Source organism: Sapajus apella, unplaced genomic scaffold, assembly GCF_009761245.1.
Source record: "Sapajus apella isolate SASKATOON/1434 unplaced genomic scaffold, GSC_monkey_1.0 scaffold9, whole genome shotgun sequence".
Classification (NCBI taxonomy): Eukaryota; Metazoa; Chordata; class Mammalia; order Primates; family Cebidae; genus Sapajus; species Sapajus apella.
The window spans coordinates 22,095,971-22,119,027 of NW_022436949.1; the positions used below are offsets into that span (position 1 = coordinate 22,095,971).

At 42.5% G+C, this 23,057-nt stretch overlaps 1 protein-coding gene across 6 annotated transcripts in view; it reads right to left on the reverse strand.

Annotated features, from left to right (window-relative positions):
* Window positions 1-22,039, reverse strand: part of TBC1D4 (TBC1 domain family member 4) — a 177,461-nt gene extending 155,422 nt beyond the window's left edge. For 3 of the 6 annotated variants that reach the window (XM_032277361.1, XM_032277362.1, XM_032277359.1), the window contains exon 1: window positions 20,161-22,039. In XM_032277361.1, coding sequence (XP_032133252.1) covers window positions 20,161-20,658 — 498 coding nt within the window. In that variant the 5' untranslated portion in view covers window positions 20,659-22,039. The remainder of the gene's footprint in view (window positions 1-20,160) is intronic. The other 3 variants (XM_032277363.1, XM_032277360.1, XM_032277357.1) reach the window with 1 other exon arrangement.
* Between the last annotated feature and the right edge of the window lie 1,018 nt (window positions 22,040-23,057).

Genomic DNA, 23,057 nt, shown 5'->3' on the forward strand with positions numbered 1-23,057 from the left:
AAGGAAGGAAGGAAGGAAGGAAGGAAGAAAGAAAGAAAGAAAGAAAGAAAGAAAGAAAGAAATTAAGCACTATAATCCTTGACCTACAAGAAGGACTTAAAAGTCTTTTACTCAACACAAGCAATATTTATCTCAAACTGCCTAATCACAAGAAGTACCTAGGATGCTTATAAACATGAATTCCTAGGTGCTTTCTCTAGAGATTTAGTTTCTATAAGTCTGTGGTGAGGCTTAGAAATCTCTGTTGTCCAACAAGTACCTCAGGTGATTTTTATAAATGAAATGGGAGAGTTCCCTGACCCCTTCATGGGTCTTACAACAGGAGTGTGACTCGTTTGCTTGGTCAGCCCTGCTGCTCACACAAACCCCTTATAGGAGGGGAAGCTTGCAGATGGGCAGGTGCAGGAGCCAGGGTGAACACTTTTGGTCTCTGGTCCCATGGTAGCATCTAGGGGTGTGTTACAATTAATGCCCTTTTGCAGCTGCTGTCCACAGATGCCTAAGTATTAAACCAGTTCAGTTGAGAGTTGGGGTGACAGCCTTTTACACCCTTTCCTCTTGGTGCCCGGGTCCTTGTCCAGCATCCAGGAAGAAATCGGGTCACTCAGACTTGAAAGATGGTGAATGCAAGGATTTTACTGAGCAGTGGAGGTAGATCTCAGGGCAATGGATGGGGAGCTGGAGAGGGGATGGAGTGGGAAGATGGTCTTCCCCTGGAGTTTGGCCGTCCCCTGGCCAATCTCTTCTCCAACCATCTCCATCCGAACTCTCAACATTTAGATGTTCCCCTTGTCTCCTTCTCTGTTGCTTAGCTCTGCCATTCTGCCGCTTCTCTGCTCCTGTTTCTCTACTCACGACTCATGGAGCTTGGGGTTTATTTGGGCACCGGGTAGGGATGTGGCAGGCCAGAGTGGACTTGGAAAAAGCAACATTTGGGCACAAAAACAGGAATGCCTGTTCCCACTTAAGGCCATGGGTTTCTAGGCTTGAGGATGGGACCTTTGATGGGAAATACCCTCTTTTACCCAGTATTCCCCTGCCTCCTGTCCATATCATAAACAAGCAAGTGTTAAAACAGTACTCTAAGAGCACTCTATTTAATGTATACCACTTAGGTAGACAACCTTTTAAATATATTGCATGACAAAAATCCTAAACATTCCACAAGAATAATTTTTTAATGGTTTTCTTTCTTTAAAGTTCATGCTTTCAAAAAATAAAACAAAAGTCTACTAAAACTGAACTACTTGACATAGGAGTTAGCTAATATTGTGAGAAAGGCAAGTCAAGCCAGTGGCCATGTGCTCTCCTAGGGGCCTATGAAAGTGATACCATCTCTTCTTGGCCTTCCCTTTCAGACCTAGGGCCATAGAAAGAGAAAGCACTAGGTAAATTTAAACTGGGATCTTATTTCACACAAACTTTCTGCCATTTTTTTCCCTCAAGAGTCTCCTTCCTCACCTCCTCCACTACTCTCTCGTCACAATTGGCTCTACTGCAACTCCCCATTCTCCACCTTAACCTAATTACCAGCTCACTCACTGGCACACCTGCTTTCACCAGATGTCCTGGGCTAGTCACACTCTGTGATCAGCTCCAGTCCTGGCAAGAAGGAGAGCATGTTTTTTACCGGCCTAGCGCAAGCAATATCTTAGCTTCAAGGTCGCTCTTTTCACTATTTCTTTGTGTTTTGTTCTCAACTGCTCCCCAAACTTCCCTGCTTTTCCCTTTCCTCCCCACAATGACCTGATACTGTCCATTCTCAATTTCCTGCTGACTCGTTCCTTGCCTAATACCTTACCTTTATCATCTCTAACTGTTTTCTGATTGATTGTTGTGGCTTCAGTTTCTATGGCTCCCTCATAAGTGTGTGTTTTTATGCCTGGTCACCACTACTTATTGATAACAACTATAGTTTCATAGTTTCTTACTGTTGTTCTAATGACAGTAAGAAAGTGCTATCCTGTGAGCACTTTCTTTGTTGCAGGCATTGTACAAATGTTTTACACGAATTATTTCTTTTTCATAATTTGGTGAGACAGGTACTAATAATTCTATAGGCAAGGGAGACTTAAGTAATTTACTAATTCTCCCAATTCCATCTAGTCAGTTTCTGGACTTTGGCACTGGAATGGTCTTGATTTTTCTCCTGCAAAATTCATGCATATTATCTGTCCCACTTCCCTATGGCTTTCCTCTTCTGTATAAAATATAATCTCTGTTACCTAATTCTCTATTAAGAACCTATATGCTTTCTCTGTGCTCTTTTTCTCAAAACAGTAATAGGACCATTCACTGTCGTTAATTATTTAACACTTTCCTTGTGTGTTCTTTTTCTGTCAACCACAATATGAACCTCTGAGTGCCCAGGTCAAACTTTATACTTCTTATAACCCTGGACACATAGCACAGTCCTACTCAGAAAGGAAGGCTTGAAAACAACAACAAAAACATGTATTTTGTAAAAGTTATTTCAACAAAGCATATAAAGAATACATATTAGTCATTGTGTTAAATGCTAAGGATACAAATATGGCCCTATCTGTACTTTCAATTAGTTTACAAACTAGTGAAGAAAGGCTTGCAAATCAATAATAAAAATACTATACAACTGCTGCAATAAAGCCATAAACAGTGAAGCCCAAAGGAAGGAGCAACTTTCATCTGGAGGTTGGGGATTGATAACAAGAAGATACAGAAGAGGAAGTGACTTGTGAATGGGGTTTGTAAAGATCAGGAAACCAGGTGGATAAGAGGGCATTCCCAATAAAAAGACCAGTGCATGAAGAGAGAGCTGTGGAAGTCCAAGTGGGCATGAGGAATGGTGAGAAGTTCAGAGAGCTGGAAAGCAGAGCTGGAGTTCAGGAAAGAGAAAGATCAGAACTACCAAGCTATGGTATGGACCTTGAGCATTCTCTGAGTAACTGGACTGGTTATAAGAAAGAAGAGAGAGGGGCCAGATGCAGTGGTTCACACCTGTAATCCCAGCACTTTGGGAGGCCATGGCGGAAGGATAGCTTGATCCCAGGAGTTCAAAACTGGCTTGGGCAACATCTCCGCTTAAAAAAAAAAGGCGCGTGCCTATACTCCCAGCTACTACGGTGACTAAGGTGGGAGGGTCACTTGAGCCTGGGAGGTCAAGGCTGCAGTGAACCAACTTCATCCCAGCCTGGGTGACAAAGCAAGATCCTGCTTCAAAAGGAAAAAAAAAAAAAGGAGAGCGATAAGGAATGAAGTAAGTGGTTGAACCCAAATTTATTCCTTCAATGACAACAATCTTACAGACTGGACACCAGCAGTATACAGTATTAGGCTGCACCCATTCACACATAAAAACGTGTTTTCTTTTTTTTTTTTTTTTTTGAGACGGAGTTTCGCTCTTGTTACCCAGGCTGGAGTGCAATGGCGCGATCTCGGCTCACCGCAACCTCCGCCTCCTGGGTTCAGGCAATTCTCCTGCCTCAGCCTCCTGAGTAGCTGGGATTACAGGCACGTGCCACCATGCCCAGCTAATTTTTTGTATTTTTAGTAGAGACGGGGTTTCACCATGTTGACCAGGATGGTCTCGATCTCTTGACCTCGTGATCCACCCGCCTCGGCCTCCCAAAGTCCTGGGATTACAGGCTTGAGCCACCGCGCCCGGCCCAAAAACGTGTTTTCACAAGTAGCCAACGTGATTTTTCATTATCATCTTCCCATACCATCATTATCACTGATGCCACTAGCTTACAAAAGACTGAATCTAACTTTTTTGCTGTACATTTGGAAGCCACTGAATGTCTGCAAAGCAATGTGAGCTCAAATTCACTTTAGCCACTTTTTTAAGCTATTTTTTTTTACATCTTGATATCTATAATATATAATGGCATGAAAGAAATGCAAGTAAGAGCTTAAGAGAAAAAAGATGTAAAGACCATCTGTGTTTATTTGTTCCTCAACTCATTCCAGAAAGGACTTCAAGTGAAGGACTATCTGTGGATTTCAATTATCATATGTGCTCCAGATCCCATTTCCATATATAATGGAGCTATAAATTTCTTTAATACTATAGCCTCAAAAAATTACTAGGTGCTATAAACTTTCCAGCTGTACCAAAATGCTCTTTCAAAGTACTATGATTATATTTCTAAGGAACATGAAGCCACTGAAAGAAATGTTTAACTTGATTAAAACTGTAAATGCCATATTCTTTATAGAAATGTAAGAATGAAAGAATAGCACTATCATTAAAATTTCCTAATCATGAGTTCATTTCCTACAAACAGGTAGCTATAATGACTTTTAAGTCTCTGACAGATTAAGAGAGACATTTTGTTAAAGAATGAAAACCTGCAGAAGGCTGAATGTTAATTATTTATCATTTTTCCCTTGAAAAACTCTTCAACCAGGCCCTGACATTTCCACATTCCTTAAAACCAATTGCAGATCTCATGTCAGAGAATATCAAGTGCCCCAACAAACATGTAGTACCTCTACTGCTTTACCTCATAATTAACGTGAGCTTAGGCTACTACCATTGTTTATCTGTTACGTTGAAATCACTTAAACCTCTTATTCCCAGTTGCCAACCTGCTAATCTTACACTTGATTAGCCTCAACCAATATTTGCTAATGGCCACAGTGGAGCTGATGACAATGATGGTGACAACAATGATTAAAACACTCTGACAACTACAAAATTCTCATGGCTCTCACTACCTAATCTATAACCAAGAATTACCCTCTAAAATTCCAATGTCAACACCATTATTATTTTTACTATTCTCAGATCAACTATATATATGAAGGGCAGTTCAATTACAGAGAGAGCAAATGAACCAGAGGAACAGATGCAAATGTGTCCAATCTATCCAATGTTCTAAGCCTCACCCCAGACCTACAGTCCTAAAGTTTAATATGATACCTAGGGTAACTACCCAATTGTATATTACCTCCAAAAACAGATAAGCGAAGAGAAGAACATTACATTTACAGCTTGCTTGCGTTCTGGGGAAGTAGAGTCAGCACCTTATCTCTTACCAGGAAGATGAGTGAAAAATGTTGCCTTTTTCCGCCAGGCGCAGTAGCTCACGCCTGTAATCTCAGCACTTTGGGAGGCCGAGGTGGGCGGATCACAAGGTCAGGAGATGGAGACCATCCTGCTAACATGGTGAAACCCTGTCTGCACCAAAAATACAAAAAACTAATACAAAAAATTAGTCATGCGTGGTGGCACACGCCTGTAGTCCCAGCTATTCTGGAGGCTGAGGCTGGAGAATCACTTGAACCCAGGAGGCAGAGGTTGCAATGAGCCAAGATCGCGCCACTGTACTCCAGCCTGGGCAACAGAGTGAGACCACATCTCAAAAAATAAAAATAGAATAAAAAATAAAAAATGTTGCCTTTTCCAGGACTAAATGTTCTTCCAGCACTCATAAACCTATGAGGGTGAAGGGTAGAGGGAAAAAGGAAAAACAGATTTCCCGTGGCAGAGCTAAATCGTACCCTCTCCCCCTATTCCTACACAAACACCTACAGCATCATTTCCAAAGCTGAGAGAATCATTACCACCTTCGGCAAACTGGTTGACTGTCACTGTAGCCCAAATGACTACAAATAAAGTCTTACTTATATTAATTAGTGTCTTCCTGCAGATCATCTCATTATTTGGGGGCCCTGTCTCAGCCTTGGAGCCAGGACCCTCCTTGGCTCATCACCATCACAGATCATCCCACCTCCCCACTGCTTGTAACAATGCTCATAATTATGCTTCATTGTGTCCTAGGCTCATTTCTTCTTACTACCTGACAACAGATGTCATCTAGTGGTATTACCTAGCTTCAGCAAAGCATGGGTAATACTGTCCTTGCAATGTCTGTAGAACACAACCTTGTGATTACAGGCTGATCTACCAGCTGACTTCCCAGGAAATCGCCCAACTATTGATATGTAAAGCAAGATTTTAACTGCTGAAGTGACAGATGTTCTAATAACCATCAATCAAACACTCAAGCATTTGGTAACTGTCAACATACTCAGAGTAATGCCAATATTCCTGCAGAGATGGAGTTTTCACTATCACTATGGGAAAAAAATAAAAACATGTCATAACAATTTCACCAGAAGTGGCATCAAGAAGCAGTAGTGGGCCAGGCGCGGTGGCTCAAGCCTGTAATCCCAGCACTTTGGGAGGCCGAGGCGGGTAGATCACGAGGTCAAGAGATCGAGACCATCCTGGTCAACACGGTGAAACCCTGTCTCTACTAAAAATACAAAAAATTAGCTGGGCATGGTGGTGCGTGCCTGTAATCCCAGCTACTCAGGAGGCTGAGGCAGGAGAATTGCCTGAACCCAGGAGGCGGAGGTTGCGGTGAGCCGAGATCGCGCCATTGCACTCCAGCCTGGGTAACATGAGTGAAACTCCGTCTCAAAAAAAAAAAAAAAAAAAGAAGCAGTAGTGTAATGACGTTACTCATGGTGTTTTAACAAGACTGCAGCAAATCCTAAGGCTCTTGCTGTTTCCTGAGCTTAAGTGGAATTGATTCCTGGAGTTGAAATAAAAAAATCCTGTATAGGAAGAGGCCTTGGGTCCCCTAATGCACTGGTTCTCCAAATTAAGTCTGCACAGAACAGTGAAGCTGACTCCATCCCAATGACCTACTTTTAAATAGACATTCCCAGGGCCCATGTTGGAGATTCTGATTCCACATCTCTACAAAGGACCAAGAATCTAGTCGACATGTGTAGATTTTTTTTTAACTTTCCACAAAGTTCTTAACGTGCAATCAAGTTGAGAAATGCTGAAATATCACCCTTCCCACCAACCCCCAATAAATTTTGATTTCATCAACCTCAATACTGGTGAAAATGATTGCAATTCTTTAGAAATCACAGTTGCTGATATTAAGATGTCATATGTCTGAGGCATCTTACATCAGAAAAAAAAAAAACTTTGTAAACCACTGTTAACATCCAGCCCATCTTATGATAGAAATAAGAACTCCTGATTTGCCTCTCAAACCTGTTTCTCCCACGTTCCCTCCACCAGCTTTCCTCATATTGGTCAATGGTCCCAAGTCTACCCATTAGTCAAACAATCAGCAGATCTGAAAGTCATCCTGAATTCTTCACCTGCGCAAGTGGCCTTCTGTGACCCATCTTTTACGTTTGGCTACAAGTAACAGAGAAACCAACTCAACTCATGTAAACTAAAAAAGTAACACAGGTAGTAGTAATCAGGTTTATTTCTATCAGAATTCAGGTCAAGTTTCTTTCCCAGTTGTCCTAACAATGCCCTCCTCAGTATGTTAGCTTCATCATCTCTCTGGTAGTGAAATAACTATAAGAGTTCCAGTCTCTAAATCTACATGCAACCACCAATTAGAAAACTTTCTCAGAGCCCCTGGCAAATGTCCTTGATCTTGCATTGGCACAAACTGAGCCACATTTCCTGGAACCGCTGTATTCTCCAGGGACAAACTTACAAACTGGCTTGGGCCTGGATTCCTGGGCAAATCTTTCCTGTAGCCTCTTGGCTGAGAGGCAGAGGGAGAAATAACTGAATAAAAACAAGATTTTATTAGGAAAATAGAACTGAAGAAACTACCTACTCCAAAACCCAATCTAGAGTAAGTTTCCTCTTTTTTTTTCTCATACCATCACCTTCTTTTCCTTCATAGCCTTCACCACAGTTTGAAATTGAATATTTTTGATATGTTGCCAACATCTACACAGCACTTACCATATGGTACGGTCCCAAGTGGTTTATACAAATGAATTCACTCACTCCTCACAACCACCTTATGAAATCTGCACATTTTGACAACCCCATATTATAGATGAGGACATAAATGTACAGAGAGGTGCCGGAATTTGTGCAGGGCCGTAAGTGGTGGAGCCTGGAGTCCCAGCAGCCGGGTTCCAGAGCCCAGGAGCTCTGCTCTCACCTAATGCTGTTTTCCACTTAGTTTTGTCCCACTCCTGCACAAAATAAGATACGTGAAGTAGAGAATGCATTTGCTTTATACACCACACAATGTAAATCTCCAACACAGTACCAGACACACAGGAAGCATTCGGTTTCCAACATAACTGAACAAATGAAGGAATGGGTGAGGGAATGAGGGAGTGAATGAATGAATGAGGTAATGAACAAAGAAACAACTAGAAAATCATAATTCAGATCAAATGACTTTTCATGTTACATGACTAATTACAGAGAGGCAGAGACCAGAGCTTCCAATCCCTGGTTCCAGTCTAGCTTCTCAAGCTGGAGGTCCCTGTATAAAGCAAAAACAGAACTCTAAGCCCCCAACCATCAGAATGGATCCCCTCTTCTCAGCAAAGGGCATTCCAGAGTTAACCTGAAAAATAATTCAGGTTATGATAGAGGTGGAGGTGGGGGCAGACACACCTCATTATACCTTCCTCCCTTTTGGAATTACTGGTAGAACAGACTCTTTAAGTCTGACAGGAAACATTTACAGTCTATTCTCTCTGAAGCCTGCTACCTAGAGACTTCACCTGTACAATACAACCTCGGTCTCCAAAACCCCGTATCTTAACCCACACATTCCTTTCCATTGATTCCAAGTCTTTAGAACATAACTTATCTCTTTCAACAAATTGCCAATCAGATTCTACGTGTCAGGCTTTTCCAGACCAAACCAATGTATCTCTCACCTGTATCGATTGAGGTCTCACGTCTCCCTGAAACCAAGCTGTGGCCTCATCATCTTGGGCACATGTTCTCAGGATCTCCTGAGAGCTGTGTCACAGGCCACTGGTCACTCATATTTAGCTCAGAATAAATCTCTTCAAATATGTGATAGGCTTTGAGACTTTTCATCAACACCTGTTCACAGGGTCACCCTTATGCAGTCAACAATAAGTGGTCTTTCCTCCTTTGCAAAGCCACCAAATGGCAAACGAAAACAGCAGAAGCTAGTCACTTCTTTTAAGACAGATCATAATGAACATATTCAAAACAGGGAATGACGTGCATTAAGGATGGGATATTCCTGCATTTACCCCATCTGCATTAGACAAATGAACATTTTCTTCATTGACAGCAAGTCTAAAGCAGAAAACATACACAAAGCCCTGTGCACTATCACGTACTAAGGATACTTAACAAACATTTTTTAAAATCAATAATTTTCTAATAGTTCAAAATCTCCACTTGAATTATGAAGATTTAAATATATGCAAAGCATTAGTTGTAATTTTCTTTCAAGGTGGTAGCATGGCTTTTAAAAATAAATCGTCTGAAAAATGTAAGCAGCTAAAAAACAATTACAGGACATATACGTGTCAGTTCCCACTTCCAATATCTAGAATCAATTCTGCTTTCAGAAGAAAAATCATAGTGAACAAAACTTCCAGAGAAACTATTAACTGGTACAATCACATGCACAAAACAATCTATTAACCTGACTGGCTCCTAAGTGAACAGGGTAATGTATTATGACTCAACGCTAACAAGTTAACTCTCACACTCAATATGCACACTACAGCTTGTCCCTTTACAGAAATGATGTGTGTTTATCCTCCACTCCAAGAGCAAAAGAAAACAGCCTTTGTAAACAGGCAAACATGTTATAAAACTGTCTATTTTCATATTTGCCTTTTGCCTTAACAAGCAGCTGTGTTTGCTGTTTTGAACAATGCATCATCAGCAATATCTATGTTTTTGGGCCAAGTTTAGAATGGAAAGCAGGTTTCTAAAAATCATTTTGATTACTATAAAAACTAATGACAAAACATATATAAACCACATACTGCTTCATCAATGGTGTGAAAGCGAAAGCTGTTTAGAACCTATTACTATATGAGACTCTCCTACACCATGTAAGGGACCAAACATTGAAGAAATGTAGAAATAAGTATTCCTCATAGCAGATCGACTATAAAGGAGGAGAAAAGGACCTTTTGAGGGAGGAGGTAGAGGCAGGGAGCCTATATTTACAAAAGCATATGACCATGGCACCTTTTAGCTTTTCCTGGAAAAATAATCTTTCGTTATGTAGCTCTTTTCTTTAAAGTAGAACCCCAACCCACAAGAATACTGCAATGTTACTCAGTATCTTACTTGTAGCTTGGTGCATGCCTTTGTGGCCATGAAAACTATAACTGACCTACCAAAACCTCTTATTCCAAGTATTAAATAAAATACAAGCAAGAGCAGTGATTATTATTCTGTCACAAGAGTATGCTGTTGTAGCAAATAAAGAAATCCAGAATACAAACCCTGTATCTTTTAATTGGTAAAGAGTTCACTGTAGACACTGGTCACGGATTTTTTTCTTACTGTTCTCTGACCTTACCCAGACGGATTTCCTCTCCATTCATTCATTTCCCTTTTTGATTTCAAAAAGGGTTTGAAACACTTCTTAGGCCTGCTCTGCCGATTTGTTAAGACAGGCCTTAAAAAGCTATTAACCTGATTGGTCTTTAAATAAACAGAGTAATGAACAAAGGAACAACTAAGAAATCATGATCTGGATTTCCCATGTCACACGACTAATTAGGGAAGAGTGGGGTCCTGAGCTTCAATTTCTTGGGCCTAGTCCAGCTTCTTGGGCCTAAGAAAATGGTCAGTTTTAGATTTGGGAGTAAAAACTTGCAGAAGCCATTCTCAAACACTGTATGACTAAACAGCCTTCCAAATGAGATCATGTTACCACTGGGAAGCCTGAACAACTGAGCTGACCTGAACTGAAACTAAAAATTAATCCAATTACTGCAAGGGTGTATTTGCAAAATCATTAAGGCTGATCATCCTCTAATCCCAAATGCTCAACTCACATAGGCCAAGGACAGACACATTCTCCTGTTGGTAACGTTAGTAAACTTCCTATGTTTTAATCAGGAGGGGAAAAAAAGCCCTTCTCAAATTAGACAACAAAATATTTTCAGAAATTACATAAATTACTTTATAATCCCTTTTACTATTTTAAGCAGTATGATGGCTCTAAAATTGTAGTAGCCATGACAAAAAATATTGAGCAAACAGAATACAGTCACCACTTGTTAATATAATGTGATAACTAGAGGCAACCAGAGGAAAACAAACATCCATCTTTACCAGTAGACATTAATCTGCTCCTGTGGACTTAAATTCCTTGAGGGCAGGGATCAATTCTTACTCAACCTAATTTCAATTGGATGGAAGGAACCCATACTACAGAACTAGGTTCTGGGCACACAACCATGAACAGGTAAGATCTCGCTCAGTATGAAGCTTACATTCCAGAGGTGGTGACAGTGTTCCCCAAAAGTGTAAAAAGGAAAATTAATTTTAAATTAGTAAGTGTCAAAAGAAAAACAAGTGGCTGAGATAGAAGTGAAAAAGTAGGATACCCACCTAATTTAGACTGAGCCCTGGAAGTCAATCTGAGGAAGTGACATTTACAATTTAACAGAGAACTGAAGCCCAGAATAAAAAAAACTACGCCCACGGCTGGGCACGGTGGCTCACCCCTGTAATTCCAGCACTTTGGGAGGCTGAGGTGGGCAGATCACGAGGTCAAGAGATCGAGACCATCCTGGCCAACATGGTGAAACCCCATCTCTACTAAAAGCACAAAAAATTAGCCGGGTGTGGTGGTGCGTGCCTGTTGTCCCAGCTACTCGGGAGGCTGAGGCAAAAGAATTGCTTGAAAGCGGAAAAAGGAAGATGCAGTGAGCCGGGATCACGCCACTGCACCCCAGCCTGGCGACACAGCAAGACTCTGTCAAAAAAAAAAAAAAAAAAAAAAAAAACCTATGCCCACAAAGAATGGCAGTCACACATACAAAGGCTCTGGAGTGATTTAAGAGTTGAGCTTGTTGAGGGAGGCAGAATTGCCTGAACCCAGGAGGCGGAGGTTGCAGTGAGCCGAGATCGCACCATTGCACCCCAGCCTGGGTTAAAAAAAAAAAAAAAAAAAAAAAAAAAAAGAGTTGAGCTTGTTTAAGGATCGGGGAGATGACTTATATGTCTGACTGTAATGACTTATATGTCTGACTGTAATGCATGCATGAGAGCAGTCTTCAAGAAGACACACAGAGACGAAGGGGGCGGAGTCATACACGGTCACATGATAAGGAATTTGCAGATTATTCTGAATGCAAATTCAGAATAGGGAAGTGAAACGTGATCTGAAATAAGGGATTGATAGGAGAACAAGATGAGAGCAAGGAGAAGAGGTAAGAGGCAGTATGACACTCCCAGCAAAAGATAAGGTAGGCAGATCTGGGTGATGTCAGTGGTAAGGGAGAGCTGAGGACATATGAAAAATGAATTTTGCCCAGGTGCTGGGCCTCACACGTAATCCTAGCACTTTGGAGGGCTGAGGCAGCAGGACTGCTTGAGCCCAGGAGTTTGAGACCAGCCTGAGAAACATAGCAACACCCCGTCTCTACAAAACAATTTTTTAAACATTAGCCAGGCATGGTGGCTGGAACCTGTAGTCTCAGCTACTTGGGAGGCTGAGATAGGAGGATCACTTGAGCTCAGGAAGTAAAGGCTTAAGTGAGCTATGACTGCACCACTGTACTCTAGCCTGGGCCACAGAGCAACAATCTATCTCCTACCACCCACAAAAAAATAGTTGTGGAGGCAGAATAATGTGACTTGCCTCAATGATTGAAATTGGGGAGTGAAAAAGTAGGATTCAAATACAATTCCCAGTTATAACAGCAACTACATATTCAAGTACAGACATCAAGTAAGCATTTAAATACTGAACAAAGTTTGAGCTCAGAGGAGAGGGCTGGACTACAGTAATAAATCTGGAAGCCATCAGTAAAAAAAAAAAAAAAAAGAAAGAAAGAAATTTTGAGACAGAGTCTTGCTCTGTGACCTTGGGAAATAATGCAACCTTTTTTTTTTTTAGTCTCACTTTGTCGCCCAAACTAGAGTGCAGTGGTACAAACTAGGCTTACTGCAACCTCAATTTCCCGGGTCAAGTGATTCTCCGGTCTTGGTCTCCCAAGTAGATTACAGGCGCACACCACCACACCTGGCTAATTTTTGTATTTTTAGTAGAGACAGAGTTTCACCATGTTGGCCAGGCTGGTCTCGAACTCCTGACCTCAGGTGATCCGCCCACCTCAGCCTCTGAAAGTGCTAGAATTACAGGCATGAACCACTACACCCAGCCCATATTTTAACCTTTTATACCTCCGTTTTCTCATCTATAAAATGGAGGAAACACTGGTATGTACTTCACCCAGTTACTGTGAAGCTAACATGTGATCACCTAAGAGAAGTAGTGAGAGTGGTGCTGTTACCCAAGAAGAGCTCAATAAACCTTCACTTCTAAGGAAATTCATTAAGGAGCTACTGAGACAAACTAGACAGTGCAATGTAAACTTACCATATTATATACACCATATTCCAACCTTAAAGTAACAAGCTAATGACGTCCTTAGAGCTAACACATCCCAACCGGGTATTCAATTTGTATAAATATTTTATGAAGATCATATGTCAAGCAAAATCCTTTACCTAGTCAAAGAAGTCTGAATATACTATTACATTAAATCATAATTAATCTGTTCTTCATTTTACAGGAGGGTACATCCAAGTAACTGCATGTTGACTTGGTTCGGATATGCCAACAAAGTCTAAAGGAAATGGGACTCTAAAATTACCAGCCAGACCTTTTTAAACGCACAGAAGCCGTAAGTTTTTTTTTAAGTAAATAAAATTGTTTGCAATAATTATTTAGGCTGGCCATAATCTTAATCACTAAACTGTTCAACTCTTACTTCTTTTTATGTGATTTTCTTAATAGCTGGTATCCTAAGCATGCTGATATTTTTCTGACTTGTACCTTTTACTTATGAGGTAAATAATATACCAGATACTCTAGAAAATTCATGGAAATCATCACCGAGCAATTAATTTACTTATTCCAAACAGAGAAAAGGGCATGTGAACAGCATCTGTCTTATTGAATGCTGTTATTTCTCCGGCTGCTAATAAAGCTTTGATTTTTTTTCAAAAACTATCGTAATTTTAAATTAGGATATACAGGTTGAGAATCCCTTATCCAAAATACTTGAGAACAGAAGTGTTTTAGATTTTGAATTTTTTTTTTCAGATTTCAGAATATTTGGATATACATAATGAGATATCGTAAGGATGAGATCCAAGTCTAAGTATGAAATTCATTTATGTTTCTGGCCGGGTGCAGTGGCTCATACTTGTAATCCCAGCACTTTGAGAGGCCCAGGCAGGTGTATCACTGGAAGTCAGGGGTTTGAGACCAGCCTGGCCAACACGGTGAAACCCCATCTCTACTAAAAATACAAACATGAGCTGGGCTTGGTGGCGCACTCCTGCAATCCCAGCTACTTGGGAGGCTGAGGCAGAAGAATCACTTGAATCCAAGAGGCAGAGGTGCAGTGAGCCGAGATGGCAGGCACCATTGTACAACACAACTTCATTTATGTTTCTATACACCTTATACACATAGCCTCAAGGTAATTTTATACAATACTTTTAATAATTTCGTGTGTTTTGACTGTGATCCGTCACATGAAATCAGATGAAGAATTTTCCAACTGTAGTGTCATGTTGATGCTCAAAACATTTCTGATTTCAGAGCACTTTTGACTTCAGAATTTAGGCTATCTATATTCCCCTCAAAACGAACTGTTTATTCCACCTGCAGAACTTAAAATGTTTGGCTGAAAGGCAAAGTTTTCATTCAACATTTGCATGGTCTTATGATGCCCGGCAGAATGTCTATCTCAGGAAGAGGATATGCAAATCACTAAGCTAGATGATGAAGAGCTTCTTTAAAAAAATTCCAGAGTCAAATATTATTTCTCCTCACATTCAACCTGAACTTTCAAGTCTAAGAAAGAATGCAAAAATAACTAGGGAAACAGAAATGGTCATACAACAACCAAATGAACCAAATAGCACAGGGTTTCTGAAACTGTGGTCACCAGGCCAGTAGTTTGAGCATCACCAGGGAACTTGTTAGAATCAGAAATTAAGGGAAGGGTCCAACTGTCTCTTTTAACAACCCTCTAGGTGATTTTGACACACACACTGAAGATGGAGAATCTCTGGTTTCTGACAATCAAGCTCTGACACTGAACAGCTTCAAGCTTCAGCTTAGGGCTCCTATCATAACACGCTCCCTTGCGGCTGGGACTCTCTGGGCTGTTTGTACCTTCTCCCAGATACTGCAGTCAAGATTATACCACAGAGCCAGGGCAAATTAACCTCTACCTCAGACTACAGGGAGAACAGAGAATAAAAAATTGATTAGAAAAAGAAAAAAGATAGATATATCTGTCCATAGAACAAACTTCTCAGAAAGCAGAGAGAGGTACAATCTTACAGGTTTCAATTTCTCTGGTATTCTCACTAGTATATTTCCAAAGCTACTAACCATCAACTTAGAAAAAGAACTGAAGAATGACCTTCTAAAAATATATTGACAATAAACTGGTTACCAGTTATTTTTAAATAACAAAATAAAGCTCAGTTAGTAATAAACATTTTTAAGAGAACTGAGTTAGAGAAAAATAGCATTAAATTCCTTTTTTTAATTTTAAAAACACAATATATAAACTCTTTAAAATCATTCTTGCAAGCTTCAGTAAATATATACCCAAACACAATCAATGAACATTATAACAATCATGTTTTTATCTTTTAAATGATTGTCCATCCTATAATCATGAAATATAATGATGCCTCAAAACTCCCATGCACGTTAACTAACAACCTTGAGTCTCATATTTACAATGACAACTCCTGCTTAATTTTTTATTGTGGCAATATATGTATAACAAAATAATTTTTTAACAGAAAAATTTGGGTAATGCCATATAGACTCTTTTTGAAAGTAGATATTTACAGAGTATTAATGACCTATCCTAGACCTCTGGGAGACAATCAGATATTCTTAGTTCCCCAATCAGTTTAAGTCTGTAACTCACTTCATGCCAGTGGGATTAAGCCTCTTTCCTAGTTCAAATATTCAAGTTTAGCTGAAATGTGCTAAGCCTGACATTCCTCCTGCATAAGACTACAGAGACCTGACAGCAGAAGAGGGTTGAGTGAGGACCGTGATATGAAATGTCAAGTATTAGTGACCTATCCTGAAATATCAAGTATTAGTGACCTGTCCTGCAATATCAAGTATTTATTAGTGACCTATCCTAACACTTGATATTGAATACATGAATAACTTGATAGAGACAGATCTGCGTTGGCATATTTTTGACCCCCATCTCCATTTGTCTTTGCACCTGGGAGGAAAAGTGGTGTGTCGAGCCATTCTGGTTGAATGCTTCTCCTGACACACATCCTTAAGTTGAACTCTGACCCACCAGGGAGGTATGGAACCAAGAGGGCATCGCTGTGGCAACTCCCCACAATATACTCAAGTACAGCACTCCCAGCTCTGAGGTCAACTGTAGATCCAATTTGAATATGTGAGTAGATATTCCTAAAAATATTATCATTTTATATTAGTACCCACAATCCTCCAACTCAGAGGATCCGCATGAACACAAACTTTGCCATGATGACCGCATATCCCAGTTTGTCCTGCACGGCCCAGGTTTATTACTCACAGTACTTGTGTAATTATTAGGTTTATTACTCACAGTACTTGTGTAATTATTAATGGTGCCCCTTTTGACAAAATTGTCCCAGATAAAACAATAAAGTATATGGTCATCCAATAGATAGGGCCATTGCAGAAAAGGAATAGGGATGAGAAACAAACCAGAGGCAAGTATGTTAGGGGATGTTTGCAGGTCTACCGCTCCAAGCTGCCTTTGTAGGCTTTGTATACTTTGTCAAGGACTGAGGGAAACACTTAGGAGACTCTCTTAACAATGATCTTAAGTCCAAATAAATAATTCTCCACTTCAAATGTAGAACTCAGAACAAAGCAAACAGCAGGTCTTCCTTCTGATTTCAAGGGTATCCAGAACTATCCACAGCCAACTCTGCATGACGCATACTGCTGGATGATACTATGTTAAACTGACCCCTTTAACATGTCCAGCTGCAGAATCAACACTTCTGGGAATTCTTCTAGTAAATTCTACAAAAACGATGGTCCCAACTTTCCCTACTATGAGAGCCGTATCAAATGAAGCTGGATGCTCTAAAGGAAATATGGCAAACAGCACAGAGTGTCAATGACTGCACTTGTCCATTTAACAAATATTTACGCCAAAGATCAAAAGTGGCAGCTCATGGGTCTCTGAAGCCATCTCTCAGATGTGCATTGTTTGGCCCAGATAAGATTCTGTGGGGTCATACATAAAATATCTTTAGATGTGAGCATACAAATATTATTGGATAAGTGTATTTATAACATAAAATATTGCAAACCACCCAGACTTACAAAACTAGAAGGTCACTAAAATTTTCATTGAAGTTAGAGGGATGATATTATTCTGGCCGGGTGTGGTGGCTCACACCTATAATCCCAGCACTTTGGGAGGCCAAGACTGCAGGATCACCTAAGGTCAGAGGAGTTGGAGACTAGCCTGGCTAACATGGAGAAACCCCGTCTAACATGGAGAAACCCCGTCTCCACTAAAAATACAAAAAATCAGCTGGGCATGGTGGCGCATGCCTGTAATCCCAGCTACTCAGGAGGCTGAGGCAGGAGAATTGCCTGAACCCAGGAGGCGGAGGTTGCGGTGAGCCAAGATCGCGCCATTGCACTCCAGCCTGGGCAACAAGAGCGAAACTCCGTCTCAAAAAAAAAATACAAAAAATTAGCCAGGCATGGTGGTGCGTGCCTGTAATCCCAGCTACTGGGAAGTCTGACTCAGCAGAATCGTTTGAACCTGCGAGAAGGAAGTTGCAGTGAGCTGAGGTCTCACCATTGCACTCCAGCCTGGGCAACAAGAGCGAAACTCCATCTCAAAAAAAGGAAAGAAAGAAAAAAAGAAATCTGATTTATACTTTCTCTTGGGAAATCAGCAGCTCTAGAAATGCTAGGCTTGTATTCCATTCATGCAATTTTCAACTGGAGATAAGTAGCATCCTGAGAAAGGACACTCACTATCCAGTTCTCAATAGTCCTCACGCAACCCTCTTCCTTGTCATTTGAGTTTGCAACCACTGATTAATGGCTGCAGATGTTCCCTAGAGACACTACATCTGGCCCTTCAAATTAATAATGCTCTGCCAGGGAATCTCTTGGTTAAGAGCAAATAGTAATTCATATCTTTAGACCAAACACTCATCTGGGAAATGGCAACAAACAGGAAAGTTAAAGGTTTTCTTGAACTTTTATCATAAAGTCACATGCTTCCAATGCTCCCCCTGAACAAAAAAGGGGAAATGAGCCTAATCATATTGATATTTATATAGTTCAGCCTCTAATGCTTAAATATATAATGGAGGAAAAAAAAGGAATGTTTACAATTGACTTCCTACCAATGAGACCAGGAGGAACTCAACAGCTGTTGAGAACTCAAGATGCCATGACCATCAATGGATTAGCAACAATGTGTCAGGCATCAGATGTGGCATGGGAAGCGGATGAATAACTTGAACATAAACCCCTAAGAGTCATGAAAAGTTCCTTAAAGTCTTGGAAAAATGCAACTGGCTCCTCTTCACCACCAGCACCAGAAAAATTTAATACAATAAAGATGTAATAGCTTTCAGAAACTTTCCAATTTTAACATGTGAAAGCTAAAAATAAGTTTTGAACAAATGATCACAAAATGAAATTCATTAAATCATGGTTAGAATCTTGAAATAATTTGTAGCACAATATTTTGCCATAAACCTAATAGTGATCAGAAGTTAAAACTGCCCTCTTCACATTAGGAGTTCTGATTGCTGGTTGCCTGTAATCCCAGCTACTCAAGAGGCTGAGGCATGAGAATCACTTGAACCTGGGAGGTGGAGGTTGCAGTGAGCCAAGATCGTTTCACTGCACTCCAGCCTGGCGACAAAGTGAGACTCCACCCCCACCCCCCAAGAAAAAGAAGATAGTTAACTATTTTGCAAAGTAACTGATGAAATCTACGAGAATGAACTATTTTTTTTCAATTCAACAAGTCTTTTGTGAAAACTATTAAATTAAGTCTTTCGATTACAGACAGAAGAATTGTGAAATAAATTAAAGCCTTATTTATAGGATGTTTTTCTCATCTGACTACTATTAATTTCCCAGCTACCAAAAGAAAGCCACATGGTGCAACCTGAGACTTTATTTATATTTAGACAACACTGTTTTTCCAAAGAAACTAAAGTACTGTGCAAGCATTAACTAGCCATTTTTAAAACAGCATTTTGGAAGCTTTTGATATGGGGGGGGGGTTCATCACAAATTAAAGGCAGAAAAGCCTGCAAAGGCACAATCACTGCATAGTCAAGTTTTCCTCTCCCTGTTCCATAAGGACCATATCTGTTTTTAAGGAAGTAAAAGTTTACTGTTTGATAATTCGACTTAGAAGACGCTGAAAAAAAAAATATTAAAAACAAAAGGGAAACATCATTTTAAAAAATATTAGCAACCTCTTCTACACTAACTCCAACACCTGTGTTTAAAACTGCAAAAAAAGAAAAAACAAGGGTGGGGGATTCTTTCCATTAAATATCCAAATGTAGAATCCTACTTTGTAGACAATTTGACAATGTCTAGTAACTTTTCCGTAAGCCCGGCTCCGAAATCGCCTCCCTGACTGCAGACCTGCAGGTGCTGCTGTGATGATGACGCGACCAGCCAAACCGGTTAAGTATTTGACCGCGACTGAGAACTATTGAGGACCTCTAAAAACCCAACCTTCTCTTGCGTTCACGCACACGCGCGCGCGCGTACACACACTGCAAGCAAGTCATCACCGGTCACACTCAAGACACCGCCGTCCTCCCGGGACGCGCGCTCCTCCACGCGTGCTCCTTGGACGCGCCAGCTCCTCCTCCATCCCGGGACCGCTATCCTTCTCCCTCCGGTTCCTGCAGCCAGCCAGCCGCTCCCGCCACTCGCCCAGCCCCCGAACGCTTTCTCTCCCACTCCCAAGGTCAGGGAAAAGGGACAAGCCGGCGCTCGAGCGCGCCACGTGGATGGCGCGCGCCAGCAGCCAAACCTCAGTCGGTCGTTAAAGTGGGGTCCCCGGCCCTCCCGCCCTGCTCCCCGATCCCCCAGAGCCGAGCCCGCCCCTCGCGCCTCCGAGCCTGGGTCTTGCCTGGTTGGGGTCTGTAGCGCGGAAAACGTGACAGGCCATCTGCGACTCCGGGTCGTCGGGCTGCGCCTTGATCAGGTAGGCAAAGTAGGTGAGGTCGTGGCTGTTGTGGATGAAGCGCGAGATGTGCTGCGCCTTATGCTCGAAGATGAACACGGCCGGGTTGGGCTGCGCGGCCGACGGACTGGTGCCCCCCGAGGCCACGGCGCCCGGCGCGGGGACGCAACGCAGGAAGGGCGCGCTGAGCACCAGGATCACCTCGCGGGCCGCAGGGCCCCCGCAGCCGCCCGCCTCAGGCTTCTGGCTGCGCCTGCGGATCTCGGCCATGAGCCAGGGCAGCATGGGCAGCGTGGTCCTGCGGTCCAGGCACGACCCCCCCACGTACCACAGCCGGAACCGCTTGTCGCCCGGCTTCCCGGGGCCGGGCTGAGCTGGGACGCCCGGCTCGGGCTCCAGGGGGTGCGGGAACGGCTCATCCTGAATGCAGCTGGGCGGCTCCATAACTCAAGGCTCTCCAGGGCACGGCGGAGCCCGGCCGGACGCACCGCACCCCCTACTCCCGCGCAGAAGACGCCGCCGAAACTGTGCCAACTGCCGCACCCGGGCCCCGCGCCCTCCTAGGAGCGGCGCGACCCCGAACTCCGTGCTTCAGCGGCCCTGCCCCATGCGGCACTTCCAGGGGCGCGGCTCGGAGGCTCCAGTGGCGGGCACCGAGGTGAGCGCCCGGCAGCCGGACCGGCAGGCGGGGGCGGGTTAAACGGGCATCCTCCTCCTCGGGCTGGCGTCTCGGGCAGGACCTCCCCTTCCTCCGTCGCGGGTCTGCAGGGTCAGAGGTCCTCGCCGAGGGTCCGCGCGGCCGCCGGCCCCAGCGCTGCCGCCCCGCTGCGGCCGCCGCGCTCGCCTCGGGCAGGCACTGGGTGGCTGGGCGGGGAATGGGGCTGTGGGCGGGAGGGGGTGACTTGGGGCGGAGCTGACTCCTACCAGGGTGACCGGCTGTCACCTGGAAGGTCGGGGCTGCCGGGCTGCGGCGCGGTCCGTCCTCGGGAAAGGCCTCAGACAACTACTCCAATGGAAAATAACAAAAACAAAACGTGGCCTCGCGGGGGCCGCTCCTCCTCCCGCCGCCGCTGCAGCCCAGCTCACTGCTCCTCCTCCTGCCGTTCCCGTCCCTCCCTCGCTCTTTCCTTCCTTCCTTCCAGGCTGCTTCTCTAATCCGGCTGCTACCCCGCCTCCCGTCCGGCGGGCGGAGAGCGTCGCCTGCAAACGCTTATCTGTGGGGCCGCCTCTCCGCCTCTTCCTCCGACCCCCGCCCCTGGGGCCGCAGCCCACAGCCTGGCGCGGGCACTGCCCGGACCCGCTTGGCCTCTCCTGGGTCGCCGCGATCTCCTTCTCCCGACGTCTCTGCTGCCCCCTACAGAGGGGGCCACTCGCATTGGAGAACTGGGATTTTTTTTTTTTTTTTTAAACAATATTTGCTTGGTTTCAGTTCCTCCTAAAGCCTACACAGTAATTTCTGTATTCTCTTTTCTAATAATCTCAAAAAACGCCCGTGTTTTAAATCACAACATTATAAATTCCAGTTCCAAATTTCACTTTAAAACATGGTATTGACAACTTGAATCTTCCTAGTTCTTAAAGCAGCCAACTTCTTAAAATATGGAAAAGTCATATTTTATTTTATATCCCCACCTGAGAGCTAATGCAGAGATTTCTTGTTCTTTTATATATGTATGGTAATACATATTTCCAAAGAACTAGAAAAAGGTTTGGAATAATTTGATCATTGTAATTTTAAAACAGGTAGACAAGTATTTTCTCTTTTTACTCTTACTGAATGATAATTAAGAATTGGGCAAGAGGTAAAGACAAAATAAATAGGAAAGACACACAAGTTCCTGACTTTCTCCTAAGTGCTTACAAGAGGAATGAAAATTTAGGTTTCTTGTTTAGTAAGTTCTCACTTTCTGTAAAGCCCTGGGACCATTTTTTCCCTTGTATTTATTTAAGATCAATATGACCAACTGCCATTATTCCTATGCTGAATTTCTGGTTGCACCCTGACGGCTGTCTTATTAATAGGCATCTAAGTTCCAAGATGGAGACATTACTAATTGATTAGGTTAAGTCATTTGGTTCAACCACTTAAAAAAAAAACCTTTGTTTAAAAAGACCCATGTCTTCAAAGAAGCAATGAAAAGTTCTTGGAAGGTAGACTGATACTTTCTAGAACTTTACCAAAAACTCTCTTACCCAGATCCCATTTCCTTAGACTACACATCTGAGACATATAAAAGAAAGGAATAAAGATATAAAGAAAGCATGGAAGTCCTGTAGAGTCTACAAAATCAACCAGCTTGGGAGCCAGGATTGAATTAATAGCTCTAGCAAGCCAGTTCCTACTGTCATAATAAAGTGAAGTAACAAAGAACACCCTTTCACCAATTGACAGAAAAACAGAATTGCCTTTTATTACATGACATGCTAAGTATAATTGCTTTCTGCTTGAGAATGCCCCTCATTCTTTCTATTGTTATTGTTGTGTTTATCTTACTGCATGCTGATGAGCATTTTTACTGTCTGACCCTCTCTACATCCTCATACCTGGGCGGATAGTCCTTTTTTACCCTCCTTGAAGTTAGCCACAGTCATATGACTTGTTATGACAGTGCAATGTGAACATTGTAACATTCACTTGGGTAGAAGTATTTAACTGCCAGTAGTCGAGGCTCCTGCCCACTCTTCTTTCCAGTGGTCATAATGGAGACATATCCATGTAGAGGTGCCTTGCGACCAAAGTAGCCCCATAGGCTGAGCCAGCACACGTCGGACAGCTGTCCTGGAGAATCTCCCAGGCTGCATCGGACTCCTCAGGAGTAAGAAATAAATTTTTGTTCCACTAA